Source organism: Abramis brama (genome assembly GCF_963993115.1).
Source record: "Abramis brama genome assembly, chromosome: 8".
Taxonomy (NCBI): domain Eukaryota; kingdom Metazoa; phylum Chordata; class Actinopteri; order Cypriniformes; family Leuciscidae; genus Abramis; species Abramis brama.
The window spans coordinates 18,343,704-18,363,026 of NC_139970.1; the positions used below are offsets into that span (position 1 = coordinate 18,343,704).

At 43.3% G+C, this 19,323-nt stretch overlaps 1 protein-coding gene across 1 annotated transcript in view; it reads right to left on the reverse strand.

Moving 5' to 3' along the window:
• Positions 1-19,323, reverse strand: part of col4a2 (collagen, type IV, alpha 2) — a 119,489-nt gene that overhangs the window by 23,554 nt on the left and 76,612 nt on the right. The window contains exons 6-23 of the mRNA XM_084122643.1: positions 17,537-17,581; positions 17,153-17,269; positions 16,915-16,983; positions 16,769-16,804; positions 16,605-16,658; positions 15,163-15,198; positions 14,981-15,022; positions 14,812-14,880; positions 14,664-14,708; positions 14,185-14,238; positions 13,993-14,028; positions 13,866-13,910; positions 13,705-13,759; positions 12,862-12,972; positions 4,395-4,541; positions 3,739-3,810; positions 3,376-3,524; positions 3,201-3,273 (exon numbers count right to left, since the gene is read on the reverse strand). Of these exons, the coding sequence (XP_083978769.1) occupies positions 3,201-3,273; positions 3,376-3,524; positions 3,739-3,810; positions 4,395-4,541; positions 12,862-12,972; positions 13,705-13,759; positions 13,866-13,910; positions 13,993-14,028; positions 14,185-14,238; positions 14,664-14,708; positions 14,812-14,880; positions 14,981-15,022; positions 15,163-15,198; positions 16,605-16,658; positions 16,769-16,804; positions 16,915-16,983; positions 17,153-17,269; positions 17,537-17,581 (1,255 nt within the window). The remainder of the gene's footprint in view (positions 1-3,200; positions 3,274-3,375; positions 3,525-3,738; positions 3,811-4,394; positions 4,542-12,861; positions 12,973-13,704; positions 13,760-13,865; positions 13,911-13,992; positions 14,029-14,184; positions 14,239-14,663; positions 14,709-14,811; positions 14,881-14,980; positions 15,023-15,162; positions 15,199-16,604; positions 16,659-16,768; positions 16,805-16,914; positions 16,984-17,152; positions 17,270-17,536; positions 17,582-19,323) is intronic.

The window sequence follows — 19,323 nt, forward strand, 5'->3', positions numbered from 1 at the left end:
ACCGGTGTCTGAGTCACGTGTGGTACACGCCAAGCCATTGGCCTGTGACGATGGCAGGTGACACAATGGCATGCTTAATCAATTCTACAAATAACACCTGCACAAGAGTGTCACCAGCTTCTTGTCTTCAGAAGCCGCTTTGTCTGTCACTGTGTGTGCAAATCTGTCTGTTTGTCTAGAACAGGAGTGAAAAAAAGGAATGAAATCGTGCTATTCCTGGGGACGACAGACACGAGTTGTGTGTTCTCTGTCTCAGAGCGGAGTATGCTTGATCAGCTCTCGAGGGAGTGAGTGCGACCGGCAGGCAGTCTATATCTTCCTCTAAGACTTGTGAGAAACTGCTAGAGGTCGTCACTCGTGCGGTGGCTACATTAAATATCGAGTGGCCCGATTAGAAGAGGGAAGCGGCGCGTAGTAAACAGGACAAGCACTTCTTTACTAGCAGTTGGGCCCAGCCACCCAAAATGAACCTCCCCTTTTCTTGATCTTCATGATGTGATCTTGAAGTCATGGAAAGCCCCTTATTCTGCCCGTGTTCAACTCAATGACGTCGGATTATTCAACTATCATTGGGTTTACTGAGCATGGGTAACAAGTTGATGCCTCGGGTTGAAGAGACCCTCAAAGCCATGCAGTGTAAGTCTTTCTTAGTGGGCAAAGCTTATGAGGTGACAGGTCAGACTGGTGGGTCTCAGCACACCATGTCGGTGTTAGAGTCCTACCAGGCTGACCTGCTAAGAAAACTTGACACTGGCGAGGACCTTAGCCCCGAAGTGGTTAAAGAGCTCCACAAGACCACAGATCTGTCTCTCCGCCACTAAGCAGATGGCCCGTGCTATCAACTGTTCTATGGCTGGTTTGGTGGCTACGGAGAGGCATCTGTGGCTCAACCTTTTGGGGATATCGAATAAAGAAAGAGCTTTTTTGCTGGGCGTCCCAATCTCGCCATCTGGTTTGTTTGGCGCCACTCTCAGTACAGTCATCGGCGGGTTTTAGGTGGCAAAGCAATCCGAGGCCTTCCGGCAGTTCATCCCTCGCCGGATCCAGCAGACTGGTCTTTCAACCTGTTGACGTTAAAACTTATTGTACCTCACATCCAATCCGAGGATTGGTTTGTCACGATAGATCTGAAGGACGCATATTTTCACATAGAAATGTTACCCATTCACAAGAGGTTTGCTTTTGGGGGGGCAGGGGGAAGCGTACCAATATTGGGTTCTTCCGTTTGGCATAGCCTTGTCTCCTCAAACCTTTACCAAGTGCATGGATGCAGCCCTGGCTCCACTGCGACTCCAGGGGATCTGTGTACTAAATTTGAGCCAAGTTGCAGGAGATGGCAGTTCGACATCAAGGTGTCGTTCTCGCTCACGTCAAGAATTTAGTTTGCTCTGGGTGGAAGGCAAACTGCTCTCCCTGAGGGCAGTTTACATCCCAGGACACCTCAATACGGAAGCAGACATCCTATCGAAGGCAAAGGCTGAGACACGGTGATTGGCAATTTCACTTTCAAATAGTGGAGTCCATATGGCAGAAGTTTGGCAGGGCGGAAGTGGACTTGTTTGCCTCCGAGGAGTCAACGCACCATCCCCTTTGGTTTTCTCTCCATCCTCCAGCTCCTTTGAGGCTGGATGCCATGTCACAGACGTGACAGGGAGTTCTGGGGAGGGTCTGTCAAGAGGGGTTGTGGTTAATTTTGGTAACCCTGTTCTGTCTGGCCTGATCTCTCCAATGCCATCTTAACCCAGCCGACTGCCCAGTTGATTCAATACTGGAGTTGATTCAGTACTGGAGTTTCTTCAAGAGTGTCTCCCAGTTGGACTGACCCCCACTACCATTAAGGTTTATGTGGCTGCTATTTCAGCTTGCCACAACCAGATTGAAGGAGCTTCAGTGGGGAAGCATGTCCTGGTGTCCGGTTTCTTGCGTGATGCTAGACGGCTGAGGCCTGGCTGCAGCCCGCAGGTTCCCTCATGGGATCTCTCTATTGTATTGGAAGGGTTGTCAAATGCTCCCTTCGAACCCTTGGAGTCAGACTCTGTGAAGCTTCTGACTCTCAAGGTAGCTTTGCTTATTGAAGTTGATGTTACTTAATTATGTTATTGAAGTTCATCAAGTTGATACCGCACCCTAGGCCTATGAGGCGAACGGGGTCGCTTCGCCTCTAGGAGTCAGGACCCATTCTACCCAGTTTTGCTGCTTCTAAGGTGCTAGAGAGGCGTGCAATGTTCGAGCTGGGGTAGACTTGTCCTCTCCACACACATTCATCAGGTTTTATAGTTTGGATGTGGAGTCAACCCCAGGATGTCAGGTCCTCTCAGGATGAGGCCTTCCTGTACTACAGTGCTTTTGCAAACTTCCACAACCTGTATGCAGGCATCCTCTCAGTATGGTGGCATAGGTATTGTTGTTGCCATTACATGAACACCATGACATGGCGTCAAAATACACATGGTGCCATACTTCAAGTACACCTAAGCGATTTCTTCAGACAAGTAAATCTGGTGACAATCTCCTGCAGGTGTTATAAAAAAAAAAAATGATTAAGCTATCGTTTTGTCACCTGACTTTGTCCCAGGCCAATGCCTTGGCATGTCCTACATATGACTCAGACACTGGGTCACGCTGAAAGCATTCTAATTGCGTCAACATCATGACACAGCATCTCGTTCTATCTTTTGATCAAAATCTCATCTTATAAAAGATGAAGTGCTATGCAAGGCTATTTAAGACAGTATTAGCTATGACTTGGCAACAAATGCTAGACTAAGACACTAAGACACCGCTACAAAAATACAAAAAACTTTAGCCTTTATATATTGTGTTTCTTGAGTAAAGAAAATATACTTGTACTTATTTAAAGTACCAGTTCATTATTTACCTTTGCATTGCAAACAAGCAGAGATGGTCTAAACATGTGCAACACTTCATTCAAGACTGAGGCGGGGTGGAGGTATGAGGTTTTTCTACAGTTTTAGGAGCCAATGGAGATATGAGGTTTAGCCAAAAGCTCTTTTTAATACTTTTTCTTTTGTTAAATACTTGCAAAACCCACATACAGAAGTACAGGGTGACCAATAGTAATGATCTATGAATTTCTTTTAATAAAAGTGATGAAATACAGAAATATGGAGGTTCCTGCCCGACAGCGACAATATACTTTTCTGTTTGTTTCCTGAACATATAACAGATGACTATTGCACCTTTCTGTTTAGCTTCTCTCATCTCTCCTTTTCTGCCTTTGGGTCCAGATAATCCTTTAACACCATGATGACCCTGTAAATCGCAAAAATCGATTTAATTGGCTAATGTAAAGATTTCATATACCTTGTGACCTTAACAAGGCATGACATCAAGGCATGGTGTATGTCTACTTACAAGTACACCATCGACACCTTTGGGTCCTACGTCTCCCTGATCACCCTTCTGACCCCACTCCCCTGCCATTCCAGGGTCCCCAGCATCACCAGAAGGGCCCATAAGGCCAGGCTGGGATTTTACACTGCATTCACACAGACCTTGGTCACCTGATCAAATGATAAAAACATAACCAATTTAACAGGATTAGCAAAGACTGACAAATATCAAACACCTTCTATGTTCGTAGAGAAGATGTTCCTGCTCTACAAAAAAAAAAAACAGTCCCACAATGCCATATACAACATGACATGATCTTGGCCATGCAAATAACCCTAGCAGTTTATTAAAAACTTAAAGCAACTTTGTTTCCACTTATCTTACCCTTTGGTCCCTTTTTTCCTGCATTCCCTGGACGTCCACGTGGTCCGGCTGGGCCTCTGAAGAAGTCTTCCACTGTATAAAGACACATTAATAGTTTTAATAAAGTCTTTAGTATTAATTCAGTTTAATGTCACTTTAAGATAAATCACTTCCATCACAGTCATTTTGGTCATCACAGTCAATAATCCTGGGAATTTTTTTAAGCAATAGTCATACAAGTGGGGAGAGACTGAAATCTTCAGATTTTTTTTTTTTTTTCTAGGCATGTCAAATTGAATTGAATTTTATTTAATAATTGCACCACACACACACTATATACACTACTGTTCAAAAGAACGGTCAGATATGGTCAGTAAGCCTTTCCCTTTTTTTTTAACTTTTTTTTTTTGAAAGCAAGATAAATGTTTCTTGAGCAGCAAATCATCATATGAGAATGATTTCTGAAGGATGATGTGAATTTGAAGACTGAAGAAATGATGCTGAAATTTCATCTTTGGCATCAAATTAATAAATTACATTTTAAAACATTTTCGATTAAATAAATGGAGCCTTGGTGAGACTTTCAAAAACATAAAAAAATCTTACCGACCACAAAGTTTTGAATGGTAGTGTGTATTCAAAAAGTACTTTATTAGCATCACACTTATCACACTTACATGATCCCTTAGGTCCAGGTGGTCCCGGAAATCCAGGCCGCCCATCGGAGCCAGGCGGCCCAGGCTGAGTGGCAGGATTACCAGGTTCTCCAGCTTCACCTTTGCCTCCCTTTGGTCCCTGTGGTCCCTCTGTACCCCACAGATCCACTGTGGATCAGAGAAACAATCATATCAGAGACAGAGTTTGGTTAAAGTAATGTCTAAAGCCATGTTTCCACCTAAATGACCAGGAACAATTTGTCCTAGGAACTCTTTTACCAGGAACTTTTTTCCCCCAGACCGATTGCTGTCTGCATTTCCATCACGGTCTTAAGTACTGTGAAGATAAGGCAAATTAGTCTGGTGATGTAGTGACTGCGTGTGACTTTCCAGTTCTCGCTGAATTTTGTCCTCCGCATATAAGCTTAATAAAGCCTGAACCTTGTTATTGGCCCATCTATAATTTTTTTTAAACTCCATTGTTGATTCGAAAAGCAAACAACTCTTACTGCACGCACCGCAACAGACTTGGTCTGCTTAATGGTCATGCTTTCCCGGGCCGCCAACAGGATCAGGCTCATGTGGAACCCTCCACCATGTCCGAGCCCTCAAGGATGGATGATTCGTTTCTCGAGGTGGCGCACGCTTGTTCACAGCAACCCACCCCAGTTCTTTTCTTCCCGGAGGTGCATGAGGAGCTGCCAGCTCCTCCTCCCTCACCACCCTTAATGGCAGGGCGGCAAAGGCAGGGCGGCACCCTTAAAATGCACGTCCAACCAGTGGAGCGGACCGTTGCTATGCAACTGTGCCCTAACTCCACTTGGCGCAAAGAGCCGTGTCTCCCTTCCCGGGCCTGTAAGTACTCGTCGGACTTAACCGGCAAGGCTTACAAGGCCTGTGGTGAACCCACCTCTGCCATACATGCCATGGAGTTGTTGCAGGTCCATCAGGCCAAGGCACTGAAGGACCTGCACGAGGGTGGTCATGATCCCCAAGTTCTCCAATAACTTTGTCGGTGGGTCGTGTGATGTCCACTATGGTGGCTGTGTCTGGCTCAACTCAACTCAACTCAACTCAACTTTATTTATAAAGCACTTTCAACACCACAAGTGGAACCAAAGTGCTGTACAGAAGGTACAAAAAGAGAAAATAAAAACAAAAACATAAAAACAATGCAAACAATTGACACACAACTTACAAAGCATTATCAAATGCTAAAGAAAACAAATAAGTTTTAAGCGCACTCTGAAAAACACCCAATGAAGGACACGTTTTTACAGACAGAGGAAGGTCATTCCAGAGCCTAGGAGCTGCAACAGAGAATGCCCGATCACCTTTACATTTTAAACGGGATCGCGGAACCATGAGAAGCAATTGATCATTTGAGCGCAGAGATCTACTGGATTGACAGCGGCTGATTAAATCAGTAACATACTCAGGCGCTATACCATGCAGAGACTTAAAAACATACAACAACGCTTTGTATTGAATTCTGTAGCGTATAGGTAACCAATGTAGTTTAATTAACACTGGAGTAATGTGCTCTCTCTTCTTAGTACCGGTTAAAAGTCTAGCAGCTGAGTTCTGAACGAGTTGCAAACGGGAGAGAGAAGCCTGACTCACACCCAAATACAACACATTGCAATAATCCAAACGGGATGACACAAACGCATGAACAACCTTCTCCATATCGTCAAAAGAAAGGATAGATTTCAATTTAGATATTGATCTAAGATGGAAGAAACTATTCTTAACGACAGCATTGATTTGCCGGTCAAATTTAAGCTCCGAGTCAAAAATGACACCAAGGTTCCTCACGCTAGACATTTTTTTCCCAGGAAACAACCCCAGGCAGTCATCATCCACACACCCCTTATTTCCAAATAAAATCATCTCGGTCTTATCCTCATTTAATTGGAGAAAGTTATTCGCAAGCCAACACTTAACTTCGGCCAGACATGCCTGAAGAGACTGAATGGCAAATTTATGCCCATGTTTAAGTGGTAAATAAATTTGAGAATCATCCGCATACAGATGATACTGAATCCCAAATTTCTCAAAAATCAAGCCTAGAGGGAGCATATAAAGGGAAAATAAAATTGGTCCCAGTATAGAGCCCTGCGGAACCCCACACACAAGAGGTGCAACGGAAGAAAAATAATCCCCTAAATTGACTGAAAAAGTCCTGTTCTTCAAATAGGAAGAGAACCATTTCAGGGCTAAGCCCTGAATACCAACCTGATCCCTAAGACGATCAATGAGAATGTTATGATCAACTGTATCGAATGCCGCTGTAAGATCTAACAAGAGCAAAACAACACGGTTTCCAGAGTCAACACCTCGCAGGATATCATTAGAAACCCTCAAAAGAGCAGACTCTGTACTATGACCAGCTCTAAAACCTGACTGGAATCTATCGGAAATGTTATTTCTCGTTAAAAAGTCATTAAGCTGTGCATTCACAATTTTTTCTAGTATCTTAGAAATAAAAGGCAATTTTGAAATCGGACGATAACTACTCAAGTCAAAGGGATCTAAGCCGTTTTTTTTTAAAAGGGGCTGAATAACCGCATGCTTAAAACTAACCGGAACAACACCAGATGACAAACTAGTATTCATAATAAACAGAATACTTGGGCCAATTGAATCAAGTACTTTCTTAAACAGAGAAGAAGGGAGCACATCACCAGGAGACCTGGTGGGCTTCATATGAGCAGTAATATCATTAAGCTGCTGCAAAGAAACAGGCATGAAACTGGTTAATTGGTTCGGAAGGTCAACAGAAGCAATAAAATTATTGCCAACAGATGAAATCTGAGATCTAATTCCATCAACCTTACCAATAAAAAAGTTTAAAAGCTCTTCACACATGTCAGCAGAAGGAGTGAGTGAAGGAGTAACAGTAGGGTGAAGAACAGCATTTACAGTAGAGAAAAGTACTCTAGAATTATTACAGTTTCTGGAAATGATGACAGAGAAATAATTTGATCTAGCCAATTTAACAGCTCTTTGATACTCGTTCAAATGGTTCTTCAAAATCTCATAAGAGACTTGTAATTTATCTTTAACCCATTTGCGTTCAGCCCTCCTACACTCCTGCCTAAGAGCACGGGTAGTACTGTTTAACCAGGGCTGCGATTTGACTTTTTTCCCCCTGACTTTGACAGGAGCCACAACATCTAAAATCTCTAAACAAGAAGAGTTAAACTGATCGACCAACTCTTCTAAACCCATACAGAGAGAGTGTGACTCGATCAATGAAAAAAAAGGAGAGACATTAAAAACAGCTGAAAAACTACTAGCTGTGCATGGATTGAGTATACGAGATGAAACCGAGGCAGAAACAATATTATCCGGCACACCACAAGGAAAGTTAGAATTTAAGATAACAGTCTTATGGTCAGAAAAAACAGTATCAACAATCTTTATGCTATCAACAGAGAAACCCCGAGATAATACAAGGTCAAGCGTATGACCACGTTCATGAGTTGGACCCGAAACGCATTGTAAAAAATCAAATGACTCTAATAAATTTAAAAATTCTTTGACCAGGGGCTTTGAAGGGCAGCACACATGGATATTAAAATCCCCCAAAATTAGAATATTGTCAAAAGAAGGGACAATACCAGATAAAAATTCAGAAAACTCCTGAATAAAATCCCCATGAAAGTTTGGGGGTCTATAAATCAAAACACATAACACAGATTTAAAAGAATTCAGCGTAATTAACTGAGATTCAAAAGTGCAAAAAAACGCAGAAGGTGAAAGTCTACACTTAAATTTGTCTTTAAAAACGACTGCAAGACCCCCGCCACGACCAACAGACCTAGGGGTACTAAAAAAACTACAACCAGGAGGAGAAAGTTCAGAAAGAGAAGACATTTCACCAGCATTAAGCCAAGTCTCAGTAATAAATAAAAAATCAATTTCATAAGAAAGAAAAAGATCATTTAAAATAAAGGTCTTATTTGCCAGAGATCTCGCGTTAATCAACGCCATTGTTACTGGAGTGGGAGTGGTATCGGAGGAGGATTGCAGAGAGGAATCATAGAATGTTACCGGACTCCCGTCACGTAAAGAGCGAAGATTCCGATGGTTAACTCCTCGATCTGCAGACTGTCGCCTTACGTGAACCATCCGTGAGGACTGAGGCATCAACGCTGAAGACGGAAAGACAGGCACAATGTATGAACATCTCAGGTTCACGGCCACGGCCTCCGCCATCGAAGAAGCTGGTCCGATGACTGGAAACTTTCCGATCTTCTTCGATCTCACAAGGACTCCAGCACGCTTCCCACGCTTCCTTCGCCGTTTCCTCCACATGCACAGACATCCCGGCAGGTAACACATTTTCCTTAATGCGACTGGCACATAATGCGAGTGCAGATGCCAATCATCTCTGGGATCGCGAAATAAACAATCGGACACAGCCGATCGAATATTAAATAGCGTCATGCGATCATATACCAGAGGGGAGCAAACAGAGCGCGTGATAAAACAAACAAGAAACATTACAAATAAAAGAGACAAGGACAGACTGTGGCAAGCCGGCAAACATCCTGGCGCCATCTTGGTCTCAACTGACCATAATACGGCTGACATGAGGGAGACCAACAAAGTCAGGTTCCTTAACTCCCCCGTGTCCCAGACCAGCCTCAAGCAGACTGAGGCGATTAATCACATCCTGCCACAGCAGACAGCTGCTGCCTCCACCCCAATCGCATGCGGCCCCTCAGTCTGCTCATCGCCGGGGGCGTCCTCCTGCGTCTGCCCTCGCTCCCGCGCCGCAGCAGCAGTGTCCTTCCAAGCAGCGCCGAGGAGCCAGTCACAGGCAGGTCGCCCCACCCGTCAAGGCCCCTGCCAAGAGGGGCAGCAAAGCCAGGGGTAAGCGGCCCTAGGACGGGCGACCCGGAGATGGATGGGACTGCTATTCTGTGACCATGGTAAATCCTAAGTTTCCTTTTGTTTGTGTTCTGCCGCTGGCGTCAAAACCAGCGGTACCCATATTTTCAATAAAAGAGCAGTTTCTTCCATCTCTGGGTCCGAAGAGGGCCCGGAGAGCAGTGGGGGGAGAGAATCCTCACCACTCTCATCCGCCTCTTCTATCACCAGTGGGCAGCAGCGTGCAGTTCGAGAATGCAACCAAGTGTCCTCCTGCCCTGTGGAACCAGGTAAGTGTTGCACAGCACACTCAGACCCTGCTACGGGCCGCCTACCAGAGAGAGCCTCCCGAGCTGCGTCGCTGCGTTCCACCTTGCTGCCCCACTGCGGGTACACCTATAGTCCCTATGGTCCCGCTTGTACGGTCTCTGCAAGCCTGGTTAGCGCTCCCCAGTCCGTCGCGCTGGCTCATTTGGACCATCAGGTCACTATGCGATTCAGTTCGCCCGGCGTCCCCCCAAGTTTCGGGCCATCCACTCCACTACAGTGAGAGCAGCCGATGCCCATGTCTTGCGAACGGAGATCGCAGTCCTACTGGTGAAGGACACGATAGAGCCGGTCTCTCCAGCCGATATGAGGTCAGGGCACTACAGTCCCTACTTCATTGTACCCAATAAAGGCGGTGGATTACGACCGATCTTGGACCTGCGAGTTTTGAATCTGAGTCTCCACAAGCTACCGTTCAAAATGCTCATGCAGAGACGCATTTTTGAATGCATCCGTCTCCAAGATTGGTTTGCAGCGATCAAACTGAAGGACGCGTACTTACATGTCTCAATTATCCCTCGACACAGGCCGTTTCTGCGCTTCGCATTCAAGGGTCGAGCATATCATTACAAGGTCCTGCCCTTTGGGGTGTCCCTGTCTCCCCGTTTCTTCACGAAAGTCACGGAGGGGGCCCTTGTTCCCATGAGAGAACAGGGCATTTGCATCCTCAACTATCTCGACGACTGGCTCATACTAGCACACTCTCGAGATCAGTTCTGCGAACACAGGGACCTCTTGCTCAGGCACCTGAGCCAGTTGGGTCTTCAGGTCAACTGGGATAAGAGGAAACTCTCCCCCGTGCAGGGGATCTCTTTTCTCGGTATGGAGTTGGATTCGGTCGCACAGACAGTGCTGAACTGTGTGCTGATCTGCCTGAATACGTTCAAAGGCAGGACAGCGGTCCCACTTAAATTCTTTCAGAGGCTCCTGAATGGCAGCGGCAGCAGCGGTAACCCCGCTTGGACTGCTCCATATGAGACTGCTTCAGCACTGGCTTCACGGCCGAGTCCCGAGATGGGCGTGGCATCACGGCACTCACCAAGTGACAATCACACCGGCATGCCGCCAGACCTTCAGCCTGTGGTCAGACCCCTCGTTCCTGCTGCCCTTGGAACAGGTGTCACAGATGCCTCTGCCACTGACTGGGGTGCCACGTACAACGGGCATGCAGTGTCAGAGGTGTGGACGGGCCCCCAATTGCATTGGCACATCAACTGCCTCGAGTTGCTAGCAGTACGTCTCACACTGAGCCGTTTAAGGCGCCGTTCACATATCGCGCCTAAAACGCGTAGAAAACGCTAGGCGCGCCGCTTTCTCATTTTTCCAAAGCGCTAGGGCAGTTGCACTCCGGAGGCGTCTGTCGTTGCTAAGCGTGGTTGTTGTCACGTGACCTACGGTGCGCTTGCGGCATTCTGAAAAGTTGAGATGTTTTTATCTCGATGCGGCGCGGACGCGCTTGGAAAAAACGAGCGCGTCGCACCGCGACCGCGTCGCTTCCATTATGAGCGCGCATACCGCGCGTCTACATTTGAAATAACGAACTTGAGCGCGCAAAAGACGCGATATGTGAACAGGCCCTAAAAAGGCTGCTACAGGGTAGGGACGTGCTGGTCCATACGGACAACACTGGGACCGTTGCGTACATCAACCGACAAGGTGGTCTACGCTCCCGTCGCACTCGCCCACCATCTCCTCCTCTGTAGTCAGCTTTGCGCCATGTTTGTCCCCGGTGTGCTCAACCGTGTGGCCGACAAGCTATCACGAGCTGTGCTCCTGGTAGAATACCTGCAGGCATTTTCGGATGACGATTCGTGCCTAGAGTTCAGGCCGGGTGACAACCAGGTTGTAATGAGGCCTGGCTATGTGCCCAAGGTTCCTACCACTCCCTTCTGGGACCAGATGGTGAACCTGCAAGCGCTGCCCCTGGAGGAGGCAGACCCAGCCCTGGCTTTGTCCTGTCCACACTCTGCGTCTGTACGTGGACAGAACTCAAAGTCTCAGGACCTCAGACCAGCTCTTTGTCTGCTACGGAGGCTAGCAGAAGGGAAAGGCTGTCTCCAAGCAGAAGATGGCCCACTGGATAGTTGATGCCATCGCCCTGGCTTACTCCACAAGAGGCGTGGCATCCTCCTGGGCACTGACACATGGAGCCTCGCTAACAAATATCTGTAGAGCTGCGGGCTGGGCGATACCTAATACGTTCGCTAGATATTACAGCCTATGTGTAGAGCCAATTTCCTCCTGTGTTCTCACCCTAAACGGGTAGAAGCACTGAGAGGCCCGGCTCTGTCGGCTTGCTGCACCCTACTGTGCACCCTTATTACTCCAGTGTGAAAAACCTGTTGAGTCCTCCAACACCCTCGGCCCGGATGTGGCGGAGTATCCGGTGACAGGCCTTTATCCGTTAAATCCTTGGGAACCAGGTCAAGGCTGGATCCCTTATGTGTGACCCTGCGGGGATCCCATATGTGTATTCTTCCACAGCTGCTCCTAAACGGAAGCCCGTGTCTTTCCCTTGGGCTAAGTCACCCAGTATTTAATATGCAGTACAACCTTTGGGTTAGTCCATCTGTATATCTCCACATAACTCCTTGGGGGAAGAATGTGGGTTCCGCAGCATTCTCCTTCCTAACAGAAAGGGCACGCTTTCCCAGTGTTATCCAATAATCTCATTGTATGGGTTATCACAGAACAACAGTGACAGATACACTCTGTGTAAGCCTTCTCCTATCGTCCTTCCAGGCAAGAAGGGGTAAGCGGCTTGCACGGGGCGCTGGATGGAGTCAGCAGCTGTGGCGCTTTGGTAGGGATTCATATTCGTCGGTCACAACGTACGTCCCGTCCCGTCGCCACATCTGCTGCGGCCAGCTGGGACAGCCAGGTCACCGGCTCAGCTCCTCAGCAAAAAGCTGAGGTGCAATCGCACCTGCTGCTCGTTGTGTGACCGCACTGCGTGGTGGAGCAGCTGTTGCGGAGCAACTGTTGCGGGTGATTGCACTCCAGTGTGCATTGCCTCGTTTGTTTTTGCTCAAAGTGGATTGGCTTCTCTGGCAAGATTCCTTTTTGCCGGTCACGACGTATGTCTCCGTTCCCTCCTTCTGGGAACGAGGGTTACCATATGTAACCGAGACGTTTCTGTGACAACAGGTTTACATACTTACAAGACTTACAAGTTCGCAAGCAACATGAGGGCGAATAAATAATGGCAGAATTTCCAATTTTCCATTTTAGATTGAACTATCTGTGTTTAACTGTCAGACAAGGCTCAGTCATTAAATACCTTGTTGTTGTTCAGAGGGAGGGGGTCCTGGGGGACCTGGCTGTCCTTTAAAACCCTTAGAACCATCATTTCCATTTAGGCCACGCTCCCCTGGAGGTCCTGGAGGACCCACTGTATTAACAAGAAAAACAGACAGAAGCAAAGAAAGAAAAATATTAAGAATGTATTGAAACATTAGACTGTATATTGGAGGTTAGATTAGGACTACTCAAATACCAGACATTTAAGGGGCCCTATTATGCCCTTTTTAAAGTATTGATTTTGTTTTTGAGGTCTACTAGAATAGGTTTTCACGATTGAATGTTCAAAGAATATTATTTTTCACATCATTTACATTATTGCAGCACCTCTCTTCCCAGTCTATCAGTTACGCTCTGTTTAGTTTCTGTCTCTATGAAGCCCCTACTTCCGAAAAGAGCACTGTGGTTTGATTGGTCAGCTGGACCGGTGTGTTGTGATTGGTCAACCGATTCGAGGGTGTTTCGGAAACGTCACGCTCCTTACCATATCCGCGAGTTTCAACACACTACTAACAAAACTCAACCAGGCCTCGACACTTTTTTTGACTAATCTAAATGAGGATATTGTGACGTTCCCGGAAGAAAACTCAAGACTAAAATTGAGGTACTTCAGGGAGATCAGAAACAGTGTTTATAGAGAATAACTGATATAGAGAATAACTGATATAGACTCCTTTTGGAGTGACATTGTGCTTTGAAACTTTGCAGACCTTTTTCATTATCAAACAGCAATTATACACACTAAAGAAAGTTGAAAATGTAAAAAAAAAACATAATAGGACCCCTTTGAACAGCGATAATCTCAGTACATTATTTTTAGTACCTCCATTATCTTCAGTTGGACCCCCTATCAGCTCTCCGGGTTCTCCTCTCTCTCCCTGTTGAATGATATGAATTTAGGTCATACAACTTATGATGCAGACTGATTGGTAAGGTATGACAAGATGTAATACTAAACCAAAAATTAATTTAAATTTTATTAACCTTGCGGCCAGAATTTCCTGGGAAACCTGGTAGTCCCGTGTCACCCTGTAGGAATGGAGAGAGACTTGAAATGTTTAAGTAAACACAAATTCTTTGCACTGTTGGGAAATTGATCAAAATGTCATACCCTCGGTCCTGGCCAGCCATTTAATCCTGGGTTTCCCTGTAATTAATAGTAATTGGTTACATTTTATATATAAGGTTGAATATGTGTGCACATTCAAAAACCAAAATGAACCCAAATGGGCTTTTTTTTTTGCTGCACATTTTGATAGACTTAATAGTTAATAAAGAGATTTCAGCACTTAAACAATCATACCCGTTGTCCCGGAAACCCTGACACACCAGTCTCTCCTTTTGTAGATGTATATCCCTGAGAAAAAAAGAAAAAAAAAGAAAAAAAAAAGATCATCATTAAGATATTGCCAAGTCTCTTTTGGTTCATTCAGTGGTTTGTTACATTGACAGCTATTTTCAAGTCACATACTGCTCTTATCTGTTTGAATGAGGAAAGATCATCTGTAAAACTCAAGATTACATTTCAATAACATATTTCAAATCACCAATAAAATCTATGTGATCCAGCTACTCCGAACGTCAATCAAAAATAACCTTTTAACTGAAAGATGGGGCTTTTATTCCAACAACCACCACATTAAGCATTATAATTTCTCCCATTTTTTCTATAAGTGGTTTGTCGTCTTCTATTGTTTCTGAGTATTCCAGAAATATAACATGAACATCCTTGTGTTGAAGGAATGGAAAATTTGTGTGCAAAAAATCTCTAACGTAACCTACCAAATCTCCTGGTTCACCTTTATAACCCTTCTTCCCCTTTTCACCCTGTTAAAGAAAACCAGAAAATGAACAGAAGATGAAAATTACAGTAGCAAGATCATGTTCTCCCCCAAAGGGAAAATATTTGTAATAATCATGTTCTTCCTGCCTGGAATTCTGTAATGTTTGGTCTTGTCTGCGAGTAAGTTCCTGGTGGGCCTTTGTCTCCAATGTCCCCCTGAGGTGAGTATATGAAATTCAGATGGGTTAACAGTGCAGATTAAACACAATAATATTAGTCTGACACTGTGATATATGACACTAAATATTTGTCTTACCGGCTCTCCTTTGAATCCTTTTAATAGTTTACTGCTTTCACCCTGTGTAGTGGAGACACATGTACATTAACATAGATGTTAATTTACCAAGGTGACTTAATTGGATTGTGACGCCATAAAAATATATATGTTTGAATGTAATTTTTTTATATAAAACGAAGCAAAATATTGTGTTTTACTACCTTTTGTCCTTTAACACCTTTACTACCAGAGGGACCCTGAATAAAGATAATACAGTGAGAAGAAGAGATAGTAGGTTTGAAATAAAACAAGCAGTATAATTGTATGGCAGATGCTAAGTGCAAATAGTGATAGATGCAATTTAAACTAAGTGAAAATAGCAGTACTTTCTTTGCACTACATGTAAATATAGATGCTATTTGCAGTTTTGCAATAAACGTAAATAGTTGTTAGATGTTGTACAAATAGTGGCAGATACTTTTTGCACCTCAGTCTATTGTAGTATATTATAAAACAGTATGCAATTATAACAACATTTTTAGTGTATATGATAATTTTCATTAACATCATAAATGGATACTGACTTATTGAGACATTACCCTTAAAGGAGTCATGACCTGTAATTTTCACTTCTCCACGAGAAAAAATGTATGTTATGATTGCCTAACGATTATACACTGGCCGGGAAGCCGATATTTAAAAGTGAAGCGTTTGTTTACCCCTGGGTTCGTCAACCAGCCCACGTGCACGCGCACTCAAATACGTGATGTTAATTTCTGCGCCGACTTGACGTCAAGATATACCATATATGGACACCGCAGACCTATGCTGCAGGAAGCCCGCCCTGCCCCTCTCCCCCTCATATTCAGTCGAGCGCCGCCATTACTGAATTCCGATTCGAAGTACGCACTCGACCGTGAAAGATGCAGAAACGTTCACAACTTGCGCCATGATGTCATTTTGGAATGATATGCTGAAGCGTTACCTGCGGTGTCAACCTCCCTCCTTCCTGCCACCAATCAACGCGCCCCTCATTTGCATTATTACAATGACCGTCCACGACAGCCAAAATATCGCATCAGATCTCGCGAGACAATAATGCCTTCAGAAATAAGGGTCAGAGGAGCTCTGTGTTTATTTTTTTTTCCACTTTTTTTCCACTTTTCTTTTTTAGAAGGGCCTGAAAGACTATAATAGAGCGTGGGTATCCAAGGTAATACTAGGTTATGACTCCTTTAAATCTACTCCTAATCCTACCATATTGAACCTGTTGATCAGCAAAGGTATCCTCGAAAGTCCATGAAGGGAGCCATGGTTTTGAGTGTGGTAATATGAGCTGCACGTCACGCAGGGACATCACATCCAATTACAATTATATACCAATTAAAAACCCATTAAACACTTTATTCTCACTATTAAATACCCATTAGGCACTTTATTTTCACTTTTCGAATATCATTTTGATTAAAACAATTTTTTAGCTGATATGTGGTAAGAAAAAGGAGAAGAATTCATTCAGAAAAAAGCAGATTCCAACTTGGATCGGTGGTGACAAAAGCTACTTTCCACACCACCGTTCGTGTTATCATATCAACAAATCCAACAAATAGACAAATAGTCCAACAAATAAAAACTAAGCAATTTTATTGTATGACTAACTCACCCAAGTTCCTTGATATCCTGGCAGTCCACTGTACCCTGGGTTACCAGACGGTCCCTGTAAGAGTGAAATTAGATGATTTAGAAAACACATCTATCCCTTCATCTTTTCATCCCTGATTGCTCAGTTTCTGATATCACAAGATGAATAACGAAAGTCAAACTTGCCAAAAATCCTGGAAGACCTGGTGGCCCTACATCTCCCTGTAAACAGAAAAAGGGAAAAAGTGACAGGAAACCATTCCTATTTTATTTTTTACCTAAACCAAATGTATTGATGTAAACTGCATTTAAACTAGTAAAATTCCTCTTACCTTGAATCTTTCCATATAGACCCACAGCTCCAAAGGGTCACCCTTCTCCCCCTTTATTCCTGGCCGACCCTATACAGAAGGTAAAAGTTACAGATAGGCAAGTACACAAAGACAAAGTAATTGAAAGAGAGTACGAGAGAAAATAAAATTGTTATAGGTTAGATGGGTCATGTGTGAGTTATGAATAGATTCTGTCTCAATAATTCACTCTGACACACAAATATATGAACATCCATACTGGTATTCCAGATTCAGCATCGAATCCTGAAAGTCCCGGCATTCCAGAATCTCCCCGGGTTCCATTACAGCCATCAGCTCCTGGTTTTCCACGAGGCCCAGATGGACCAGGGTGGCCCTGATGAGAGATTACCAATGACCCAGAATTGGTGAATCCAAAACTCACAATAAAAACTGCATTTAGAAGTCTAAGGAAAAGTATTTATGATATTTGAACTATATTACTTATAAGACTTGTTTATTTCTGTGATTAGTTTTAATAAATGGAACTATTTATTTAACACTGGTATCTTTTGCCATATTGCTGTTGCTTTATGATTTTATAAAACTCTGCTTCACTTCACACATCTAAACATATTATTGTTGATATAAACAAAATACTTACTGGAATACCATCTGCTCCATCAAACCCTGGAACCCCCACCATTCCCTAAAGAAAGACACAAAGACATTAGCATTTCACTTTTTCATGTGAAGTTTCACTTTTTAACTCGCTCTCAGAACTGCTCTTGAGTATGTTTTAAACAGAACGATAAAGTACAACAAGGCGGAAATTATGGAGGTATTTTTGGTGCAAAACTACTGAACGCCTGTGACAGTGAAATTTGTAGTTGTAGAGAATAGCCACACATGTGTATCAGTGAATTTGAAGTCACAGAGAGAAATGTTTTAAGAGTTGCAAACTTGTAGACGTTTTTTTATCTTTCACAAACACAACACAACAGTTACACCTTCTCAAATTCTTCATTGCAGGTGCACAAATCCTATTCTACAAATCACAAATTAAGAAACTCATACGCTCACATTTTTGCTACAGTTGCTGCAGTGAATATGGTGCAAAACGCATTTAAACACCTGCATCAAAAAATGTGAAGTCACAGAGAAATTTTGCTCATCTGCAAATCAGTATGTGAATTCATCCAATGAGAGTTGCACACTTGTAGAATATTTTCTCACAAATGTCTTGTATATTTTTCTAGCACAAACACAAGTACATAACTACAGCTGCTTGAATCTGCTGCGACGAATCTCAAACACTGTTTTTCGCTTTCAAGTGACAAGTTTCGCGCGCTCTCCCTTTTGCACCAAGTGCACCGTGAAATGTGGGGCAAAAGTGAGTTGTGCATCTGTAGAGGCAGTGGGCGGAGCCTACATGAATATTCATGAGTTTCCCGGGCATGCGCGTGGAACTGCTCATTCTAGTTCACGCTCCTCGTTTCTCAGCAGGTTTAATGGATTATTTCAAAAAAAGGTAAATATAGTTTCAGCGCGAACTTAAACTACAATTGTGTATCGTTTTGTTAAACTCATAATGTTTTTATTAATTCGTCACTGACTGAATGATTGCTACAATTCACTTCGTGTAGGCCTATATACAGTAGCTACAGCAAACTTCAACTCGTCGTATAAATTGCACCTGGCAAAGCTTTAAAACTGTGGCTTTTACTAATTGTTATCATTTGTTGATTGCAATAAACTAAAAAAAACATCATAAATGTATCTGTGGGCTAACACTTTTTAAAATATATATAATATATCCTGGTGTGATTGTTCTTAAATTCTTGTTCGTTTAAATAAGCCAAATCATTTAAGACCAAACTCAAGCATGAATGTGTTGCTTTAATACATACGTACAATTTGGATTAAACAAAATTGTATGGACAAAAGTGGATAAATTACATTTGATACAACTAGGTTACTGTAAATGAGAAATAAAAAAAACACTTAGAATTATTTTACGGAATATAATAAGCCACCAATTTGATGTTCTAAAAAAATATTTACAAACATACTGGCAAAATAATGTAACAATATTATTTTTTAATGTTTTGATTGCAAGGTGTACTTGTGCTGGTTTTAATAATATATATACTGTTCAAAAGTTTGGTATTAGTAAGGTTCTAAGGTAAGGTACCTCTAAGGTACCAAGACTACATTTATCTGAGTTTATCATTTAACAGTAATATTGTGAAATATTTTTATCAACTGTTTTCTATTTTAATGTTGTGATGGCAGAGCTCATTTTACTCTAAATTTCAGTGTCACATGACCCTTCAGTCATTCTAATACTGATTTGCTGCTCAAGAAACATTTCTGATTATTATCACAGTTGAAAATGGTTGTGCTGCTTAATGAAGTGTGGAAATTGACCTTGCCTGCTTTAAAAGTATA